Raw genomic sequence first — 10,467 nt, 5'->3', positions numbered from 1 at the left:
GCACTTCGACCAACCGGATTATGAGGAGGCTAGAGTGATCTCGAAAGATCGGCGAGCCAAAAGCCGATGCCGAATCGGGCATCGTTTTTATATAATTACAGGGAGAACGAAGCCATTGGCCGTACAGGAAGTGCGAAACAGAGAGAAAACAAAAGAGGAAACAAGAGATACAAATACAGAAACGAGTACAAGTACAGAGCAGGTGGAGGACAAGAACTACTGGCGGAAAGTCAAGGAAGGACTTGGTGGTGCAGTCGCGACAGCGGGAAGTAGAGACAAATGTGCCGAAAGTGATGAAGGGCTATCGCCGACGTTGTTGTACATACGCCCGGCAGTCGTTCAACTCGCCATTGCATCGGAGGACACTGTCGAGTTGCTGATATACACTTCGGAAGACTCGGATAAATTGCGGATAGCGTTGAAGGAGCATTATCTAGCAGAGAGCAGACGCTCAATTGACGATGGTCGATATCAAAGTCTGTGGTCGCGTTACGGACACCGGACTAACAAGAAGGCAGACATAAGAAGCCAGGTGGACGAGCAGGCTGACTTTGCAGTTCATAACCGTAATCGAGGTGTGGAATGATCTCTTGATCGTACGCATTTTCCTCTGGACGGCTGTCGAGATGAACGATTGAAACACAAGGCCCCTAGGCTTGGTCGGATATGGTCGTGGCGCTCAAGGCTGTATGGAGCCGCTTCTTTTGGTGACATCCATACGAACTATCTAGCGCTTTCTGTCTCCTCATCACGCTGGGGAGTTGACAATCGTGATACGGAGTGTGACGGAGGAAGAGATGGAGGGCTGGGAGCCCTGGACCTTCTTCTGTCAACAGGGATGGAAGGAACCGAAACATCATCCTCGCCCTCGTCCTCGTCCTCGTCCTCACCCTCATCCCGAACGTCCATCAACTCGTCCGGTGGCTCCGCTTCCTCCATCGTTCCCGGAAGAACGATCACAAGGGATCTATCAAACGATTGGACATCCACTGATTGGGCCCGTGGCGTTCCTACGGGCGTTGAGCCGACCGATTCGTTTCTATCCCTATGGGACCCGTCACGCCCAGTCGTCAGCTCCGGCGTACTCCGGTTACTGTCAATTCGGAATGTGTCCTCAGTTGCCAGTTCATATTCTGGCATCAGCAGACTCCAATCCCAAGGCGGAGGAGTATCCCAGAGGAAATCCTCCTCTTCATCCTCTGTTTTTATGAGAGTGAAGTCTACCTCATTTTCTAGTGGATCTTCTAAAGTCGGTCGTTCTGATGCACGATCTGGAGATGGCGACCTCGTCGTCGTGTTTCCCTCGTCGCTTCCCTCGTTTGCGGGACCTGCGGGAGAGACGATGCTGCGCGATCGCAGCTGACGGATGTTGGTCGCACCAATCGTGTTGTCCAACGACATTGAACGTGCGTTGGATAGCCCCGCAACGGCCTCCTCACTAATACGCCGCCTCTTCCTTGGCCTCTTCTCGTCTTCTTCGCCATCGACGCCCTCGACTGGGCGCTTGCCGCCTACCCGGACAGCACGACCTTGAGTAGTCGCCCTTCTAATTTTTCTGCGGGTCCACCCATGCCCGCGCTTCTTGCGAGCTTTCGACCTGGGAGTGAGTGAGAGGGAGGCATTCGGAATGTCTGGACCTTATGTCAGCTCATTGCTGCACTTACGTATGGAGATCTAACTGACCTTCACGATAATTTTGTGGACTTACGGTGGAAGATCCCGAGGCCTGTGGCTGGCTATCAAGGACCTCGGCTGGAATAGATATTTTAATGAGGAACTTTGAATTGGAATGAAGAGGGAGACTTACCATTTCTTTTACGTTTCTTTTCGCCGACATGCGCAGCTTGCGCTGTATGCGTGTTGGAGGACATCGATCCTGTCGAGAAGGACTGGTCCTCTTTGGTAATGTGCGGTTGAAGGATACCGTGACTATCCGTGCCGGTGCTGGAAGCATTGGCACGGACGTTGACGGAGCCTTCGGCCCCATCGTCAAAGACAATGGTGCTTTCTCTGCTGATCGTCTCGACATTGGTTCCGGAATGAGAATCGTGCGAATGTCTTGCGTGCATTAAAGATGTTTCGTCGCTGCTGGTCGCCTCGACGCTAGTGTTTGCACGTCGTCTTTGCATCGCGCGAGTGAGAACCATTGTGTTCTATTGTATATGTGACACGCTGACGGGGGAAGTTGTTCCGAGGAATTGCTGTTGTGTGTGGGAAGTAGGGATGTGCGGAGAGTGGGGTGTGTGCACTGAGTTGGTTGACTTTGACAGCCACGCTCTTTATAGGTCTCCACAATAGGGTTTGAGCGTCATCAAGACACATCAGTACAAATCTAACCATCTTCGTTATCCATTGTCTTCTAGGCCTAATCATCGCCTAAGTTTCAAGGGCGGATATTCCCGAGGCCACGATCGGTGAGTATTGAAGGAAATGCAGTGCAATTTTTTAACGTGCATGGTCTGGTTATATTTTTTCTTTTCTTCTTCTCTGGGACTGCCTCGTGCTTTACCCTGATCCTGTGGAGAAGAATGGAGAGGAAGGGGGGTGGGGTGGGGAGTTACGGATTGATGGATTGGATTATCTGCAGTTTGCATGACTCTTGTTCTTTCGTAGCCGAATTGTCCAGTCTGAGCTATGCTTCTGGTCAGGAGATACTGTCGTAAGATCTGGACCTTGAACAATACAATTGTACGTCTTCCTTTTGACTCCTCGAACGATCTAGGGTTATGACGCCGAGGACTCGTACGGCAACTATTTGTTTTGGCTTTATCCATAGATTTTTCTTTAGAAAGTACTTCCATTTGACGTTGAGGAGTCTGCCAGCAATTTCTTGTGAACAGCGTGGAGGACCCTTGATGCATTCTCTTGATCTGGGTACTCCTGGCTTATAGTCCAAAAGGAACAAGGCGCATGTACACGGACTAAGTGCAACGCTTGAGTCTCGCGTTTTGACGCTCAATATATTCACTTTTTAAATCTTGAAAAATGAAAAGCACCCGATTCATCCTCTATCTTTGACTCATGCCCCTCATTTTCTAGCTGCGATCTTTACGCCGATAGGCTAGAAGCAACACACTGGAAGGTGGAACTGGGCAGGAAAGCGGGATCAGTGCAAACGAATGGTCATCGCGCTCATTCTATATTTAGAAGTTCACTTTTGGTGGCTCAAAAGCGTGGGAGAAGAAGTTGCTTCCTCATATTTCGTACCTAGTACTTACCGTTGATTTTTACGCTGTGGTACGCTGAACAGTGAAGAGTATAGTAGATACTTACGGGTTGTATATACTACTAGAAATATTTATGTGGGGAGTAATTGGGGAGTAATTGCCGGATTCTGCTTTGGTTGGTAAATTAAAGTTCGCTCTTATTCATCCCTTCCAAGTAATCAAAATGAATTATCGGGAGGCTCAAGTTGCAATACAATATAAAAGCGAGCAGAATTCACATCCTCCCTCCCCTCCATCTCTCTTTCTCTCTCTCTCTCTCTCTCTCTCTCTCTCTCTTGCAAAACTGACCCACGGGAAGTATGCTTCCTTGCCACATTGTGATATATTAGGTTGTAAGATGGGGAGCAATAGAGGAAGGGTTGGCTGTCTGGGAGCCCTCGATCTTTGTCTATAGCATCAGGAAAAAGTCTTAAGGCTTATATTAGCTTATAAACATATAAATTATATAATTTTTCTAAAAAATATAAAAGACCATATATCCAACCTCTCAAAATGAGAAAATCATAAAAAGCTATATAAAACACAAAAAGGTATGTATGTACAGTTGAAAATACCTTATTACATCACATTATAATGCATAAATTGAATATTGCATAGCTTTCTACCTAATCCCAGCTTGGGATAAGGGAATTATGCACAAAAATAGTCTATTACATATTGCATCAAGATTTGTGCGAAAATTATGCAAAATTCTGAGCATTTTGGGAAATTAGACTACTTACTGTTGTGATTTTTGTACCCAGAAGCTTTACATATTGTTCTCTGACATACTTCAATACAAACAGAATGTTTCTGATTGACATTTCATTGCTTACAATGTCTTTGATGCTGCCACAAGACCAAGATAGGGCAGCAAAGATCTCTTCATGATATGTGAGGGAAAGTTATTTGCATTGACTAGCTTTTTCTATCTTTTTGTTTCTACAGATTCTGACTGTATTTCCTTGTATTACAAACTATTTCTTGAGTTTTACAGTGATATACATGTTTACTACACTTGTCATTGTCTTGGTTGTCTTTCTTGATGCTCTAAATATGTGCTTATTTTCTTGTCATAGTGTATATGTCTTCAAATAAATTGAAAAGTAATATCGAATTTGCGTTCCTAATTAAGTAATGTTTTCTCACAGTTACCATAATGCATATTGCTCATATTGTATAGGTCTGAGGCCTCTCCTGACGTTATGCAATAAGATATTTTCAACTGTATTGTCAATATGAATAAGGTTTATAAGTTTTGGCAATATGTAAATGAACTTATATCCAACCTCCTAAAATGAAAAAGTATTAAAAGAACTCTGTATTTTGACAAGAGTAATATAGTTTTATAATGTATACAATCTAATGTAAAGCTTTAAAAGTACTTTGTATATTGTTAGACATTATTATACTTTATAAGAGCTTTACAAGACTTCAAAATTGTTATAATATTTTACAATCTAGATATTTATTTATTTCTCTTTTTTTCCTCTTATAATTAAGTATTTACATTTTAATACACTTGCATTGATTTATTTCTACAACATTTCATTCTAATAATACTGTACTTGTGAAACGATCATGTAGACATGGAAATAAATAAGAGAGAAAGAAAGGAAAAGAGTGTCCAGTCATGGAGAATCATGTGCAACAAAAAAAAATCGAAAAAATGTCACTAGAGTACAGTATTTATCAGACCAGTTGTGGAGAACCATCAAGAAATCGTCCCTACAGTTGGTCAAGAGTTGAGTCAATACTATTCATTGGCAGGAATGAAATAAGGATGTACCATAAAGTGAACCTTGCCAGACTTGATGTGTGACAGTAGATTCACCTTCCAGTACTTTATTAGACATCCAATGTATCTGAGGAAAAATGAAAACTTACTAGAATGTGTCTTCATTGTACTGTGAGTCTTCTTGTGTCTGGGAGGCTGCTGCTTGGCTTCAACAGCCTGTTCTTCTGCTTGGGCTTTCTGAGCCTTTAAAATGGCTGTAAACAACATTGTCTTGTCCTTGTTAGACTCCTTATCAGACTCAGACTTGTTGGTAAAACCAAAGACTTGCCTTACATAATGTAGATAGACATTAGTAGCTGTAGTATTAATAAAAAGAAGAAGAACTTACATATCCCACCAGGTGAGTGTATCCTGGACCCATGGATCCTTGTAGTCCTCAAGAATTCAGATGATACTATAATAAAATTTTTTGTAATTAAAATCTTTGTCAACTTTACTAAAGACCTTGAACCTAGAAATATAAAAGCAAGCCTATAATGTATTCGCATCATGTCATGAGCTTTGTTAGATTGTATCACTATTACAGACCATGTACTTATCTGTACACAACAATATGCTATCATTTCTGGGGAGATGTTCTTAATCCCTACAATTTGCACACTGTTTGCCCACATTGCCTTACCTTTACTTCCAGGCTTGGCTGTCAAGGAACTTGGCCTGGTAAATATATGGTAGAGGATCTACAAACATTAATCAGTATTCAATGATTATTAGTGTTGATGAAGTGTGGGGGAGGAAGGATTGGCAAACAAAATGAGATCATCCTTGTAGTATGAAAGAGCAGCCATGAATACTATGAGTGATGCAAGCTTGTTAGCAGGTGGTAGTTTGAGTACAGATGGCTATGAAGCAGGGTCTGAGTCAGGAAACGTGTTGGGTGACTCTGATAGAATAGGATGTGTACTAGACTTATAGTTGGACAGTAACAATGTGAAGAGCATCTATACAGAGAGTACAATGAGTTTCTCACCCTAACAAGGTAATACTCACAGAATAACCCTTACTCAATGTCTTAAGGATCAAACAAATCAATATTGTACAAGAATGCAGGTGGAAGCCTCTATAATATCTTGTATTTGTTTGTGTGTACATTGTCCTCAAAACTACACAAATACAAGTATTAGTTTGTTTTTTTGTTTGACTTTGTCTGTTGGTTTTTGCTTACCTTTCTTCTTTGTCATGTTTGTGTAAAATAGCTATTAGTACAATCATTAGTAACAGGTGCAGGTGATTAATGCCTTGATTCAACTTGTTCTTTAAGTTGTTAATCAGTAGTGAGAGACAGTCATCCTTGAGTATATAGTTGTAGGCCTTGAGCTTAATACTTGCTGTGTTATTACTCCTACCTTGTTCTGCCTGTCTGTTGAGCTAAAAAAAGGTATTAGTAGTATAGTTAGGCACAGAATACAGAGGATGATAAATAGCTAATACATAGAATCTGGACTTACATCTTACCATAATTTGGTGGCCTCTGTATCTTTAAGCTCTAGAATGTAGAGCATTTTGTTAGAAAGGAGGGTAAGGATACCCTCATACACTTTCACAAGCATATCCTTCTTGTTTGTACTAATAATACAGAATTGTTAGTAATTGTAAGAGGAACACACATATAATCACACTTACTACTTTGTAACAATCTGTTCAGCATGTTACTTTTCTTCTACTTTGTATCCTCTGTCACTCTTGTGTAGAGTCTTATAAATCTTGAGGGTTTTAACAGTCATACTCACATTCATTACCTAATGAATGTTGACCCAAAGGTTAACATTCCTCTTAATGAATTGTGTGAGCTGGAGGATTCAGTCACATGTAGAGTCTGTAGACATGTACCTAGATAAAGAAACAGAGCAAAACTAACACATACAAGATAGGAAAATAAAAAAAGTACATATAACCTACCTTTTACACTTTAAACAACCTGTCTTTGTCACTAGGTCACCTTTTACAAGCTTTTACCACCTTGTAGGCAGGTTGTTACTAGTCAGTAGAGACATGTCACTTGTCTCCAAGGTCAGGGCTAGACCCTGGTTGAGAGGAGGTATAGTAGGTAATAAGACTTACTAAGGTAGCTAAGAGTGTTAGGAACAGACTAGCATCTTTGTACTTGTGTCACTAAAAATGCAGATGGATTAAGACAGGAGAACAAAGTAGGAGAGGACAGTGAGTAGGCTGTAACAACATATAGGGGAGTAACTGACATACATTCAGAGTAGGAGTAAATAAGTGTGTAAGTATAAAGTAGATAGTAAAGGAATGTTTAAGTGTGAAATGAAGAGGATAAAGAGTAGAAGTTTGTTAGAAGTCAACAATGAGAGCTTAAGGTTCTTATATTATTGTAGGAGGAGATAAGGGCAGAGGGTTTAGGGGAACACAGTAGGGTAGGATGTTAAGAAGAGTAGGAAATATTGTAAGGACATTAAGTACTTGAGTAAGAATATTGAGAACATGAATTGAGAAAGTCTAAAAGAAGTAGTCTACATACTCAAAATAAGAAGGATACAGTCATCTGACTGTATAGACCTAGTCTCACTTGTGTGTCTCTACACATTCAAGTCATTTTAAATCCCTATATTTTTGTTATCACACAACTAAAGGTCTACTTTGTTATTAACTTTGTCATTTGTATTCAGGGTATTAACACTCTTATACTTGAGATTGTTCAACACATTAAGATGCTTACATTTGTCTGTAAAATGTGTAGTAAGAAATTCCAGACAAAGAGTAGACTTACTGTCTATTAAAATTGTTGTAAAGGTGTAGGTAGTAGTATCAGAAACCTTAAGAACCTTAGAGAGACAAGTAGAAAGAAACAAAAGCTAGATAAGAAACAATAGTATCCTGATTCTTAGGTAAAGCTCACTCTTTTCAATATAAATGAGTTCTAAGATACTGTTATGAAGGACAACACAACCCTTACTTTGTTTAATGAGCCTCCTACTTTGTTTAATGAGCCTTTTAAACTGTTAGAGGGATTACAATGTAAGAAGTAACTACTAAGACAATTTGCCAACCTCTTGCCCTCTACTTCAAATTTGGCTGTACTTCTAACCATCTTACTACTACATCTTCTAGAGTTCATACTATCTCAGCTTTGTTCCCTATCTCCTCTAGCTTACTTACTAACTCTAGAGATTGTACAAGAATTAAGAAGGAAGTCTTATGTGTCTGAACTAAATGAATACAAGCTACTTTGAGAGTATTCAGATCTACCAGACAACACTTCTGACAAAACACTTGACCTTAAAGATTTCTACAACCTGCCTAATCCTACTAGGAATAGTACTCTGACTCAGACATCTTTACTTCCTAAGGCTATTACTAACAAATACACACTATTTAAGAGTACAGCTACTTATCTTCTTACTGTATAAGCTAATTACAAAGTGAAAGAGAAAACAAATGAGAAACTTGATACTTTAGTACACAAAGTCCTTCTACATCCAGAATTTAAGTTATTAGACTTGTTAGATTACAGCTCTAGACAAGAAAATGCTAGATTTAACAATCTACACTATAATAATGATTACTCTAAGCTGCCTGCTTCAGACAACTAGAAAGAAGGGCTAGTCAAACTCAAGCTACCTTCTAAAGACAATAAGAAACAACCTGGAGGCAAAACAAATACACTAGTACTTAAAGTTTATAGAATACACTACTAACTACTTCTTACAACTATCTATAACATATTAGACAATTCTAACACTCTACCTTTTCATTATACACTGTACAAGGAGTATTAGAGACTAACAGTATGTGTAGTATTAGAGCTACAAAGTAAACTCTCTACTAACTCTTTCATCTTTATCTATCCTATGTTCTAAAAAAGCCTGATTCAGTTCTAGAGTGTGTTTACAGTAAGCTATATTCATTAGACTACTGGCTGGACACTCATAAAGAAATACAAAGGATTCCTACACAGGATAGTACTAAGAACTTCATCCTTCCTATAGTCCTCTATTCAGACTTGACTTACCTTACAAATTTCAGATCTGCTTTACTATGACTGTTATATATGTACTTTGAAGGTCAGTCCAAGTACATACATTGTAAATCTTTACAGTAGGCTTGCCACCATCTAGTATATATTCTATTAGTAAGCTTACTTCATTCTTACTTTCAGTTTTTCATTTAGTATAGTTTGTAATGTGAAAGACATTATACTGTACTTATGTTATTTAAGCTCTCTACATTAATTCAGGACACATATAACTAGGCTTATAGACATTCTGCCTCAGCTGCTCTACTTACATACTTAAAGTACAAATTATTCTAGGCCATCTTATCCCTTGTTCTCCTACAGCCTGAAATTCTCAAGGTATACACTTTAGGTTTTCTATTTGACTACTCTGATAGTAAATCATACTAGCTCTTCCCAAGGTTCTCTATCTATTCAGCTAACTATCCTGAAAAGCAAGTATTACTCTCTGTCTTCCTATCTCTATACACTAGTGTCTTTGCCTCAGTTTATACAAGGATGACTAAACATTGTTATAGGATACTCATTACTACTTTGTGTGTTTTAGGCAAATTCTTGAGCCCTACAGACATCACACTAACCAAGTACAACTACTTACTAGGTACTAGAGCCAACTGACAAAGACAAAGTCACAAGTATAAGGATGATACTATAAGACAAGACAAAATTTCCAGAGTACAGTAATGGATCTTTGAGTTAGGAAGATTAGTAGAATCCTTATAGATAAAAGGTCTACTTAATGATGAGTCCCTTGTACCAGTTAATGTATGTGAACTGTTACTATCCAGGTGACATTCTTTATTACTAATTTATCTTATTATTACAGAATGCTTTTTCTGTACTTTACAATCACAGATTCAATTTCTTCAACCTATTTGTTCTAGACTCTATGTATAAGTTTGAGCTGGGTGTCTGTAAGGTAATATTTACCCACCTCTTACACATTCTTTTTGTGTAAGGTGGTGAGAGTATACTAATACTTAATAGAAGGTAATTATATACTAATTCCCTTCATCTTTCTACAATTTATCACAAAACACTATAGACCTTATTAATTGCTTAACTATTGTCTAATCAAATATATTCATTATTTTATAAGTATTACTGTACTCCTACTTTTGGAATGGATACAATCCAGCAATTCTCTAGAAATACAGTTATAATAAAGCAATTTACAGCTTAAGATTTCAAGGATATTCTACAGGTAAGTATCTCCCTCTTGACTATTAATATATATATATAGTAAAACAATTCAAGACCTTTTATTTGACCTAGCAACCTGGCATGCACTTGTAAAGCTTTACATTCACACAGATACAACAGTTTATGTAAGATATACTCACTTTACTAGTTCTAATCCTTAGGAATAATAACAGAATAGAGTATAGAGAGTAAGACTTGTAGACTTGTAGAGTGAGAGGGTAGAGGAGTCCTGCTTTAGTCAAGCTACAAGTGTAGCCTAGTAGGTTAGTAGTAGAGTACTTCCA

The 10,467-nt window shown here is 39.0% G+C and overlaps 2 protein-coding genes across 2 annotated transcripts; one reads left to right on the top strand and one right to left on the bottom strand.

Moving 5' to 3' along the window:
• Positions 1–66: 66 nt before the first annotated feature.
• Positions 67–586, top strand: FOMMEDRAFT_160570 (uncharacterized protein; the record flags this gene model as incomplete). Its single annotated transcript, XM_007270239.1, has 2 exons — positions 67–130; positions 198–586. The coding sequence occupies 2 exons, from the start codon at positions 67–69 to the stop codon at positions 584–586; spliced, it is 453 nt and encodes a 150-aa protein (XP_007270301.1).
• A 137-nt stretch (positions 587–723) lies between these two features.
• On the bottom strand, positions 724–2,129 carry FOMMEDRAFT_160569 (uncharacterized protein; the record flags this gene model as incomplete). The annotated part of the gene is made up of 3 exons (XM_007270238.1): positions 724–1,631; positions 1,684–1,752; positions 1,808–2,129. 3 exons carry the CDS (start codon positions 2,127–2,129, stop codon positions 724–726), a joined length of 1,299 nt encoding a protein of 432 aa, XP_007270300.1.
• Positions 2,130–10,467: the final 8,338 nt, after the last annotated feature.

Source organism: Fomitiporia mediterranea, assembly GCF_000271605.1.
Source record: "Fomitiporia mediterranea MF3/22 unplaced genomic scaffold FOMMEscaffold_12, whole genome shotgun sequence".
Classification (NCBI taxonomy): domain Eukaryota; kingdom Fungi; phylum Basidiomycota; class Agaricomycetes; order Hymenochaetales; family Hymenochaetaceae; genus Fomitiporia; species Fomitiporia mediterranea.
Note: the sequence above shows the minus strand (reverse complement) of the source record. Positions and strands in the feature narration are given on the sequence as shown.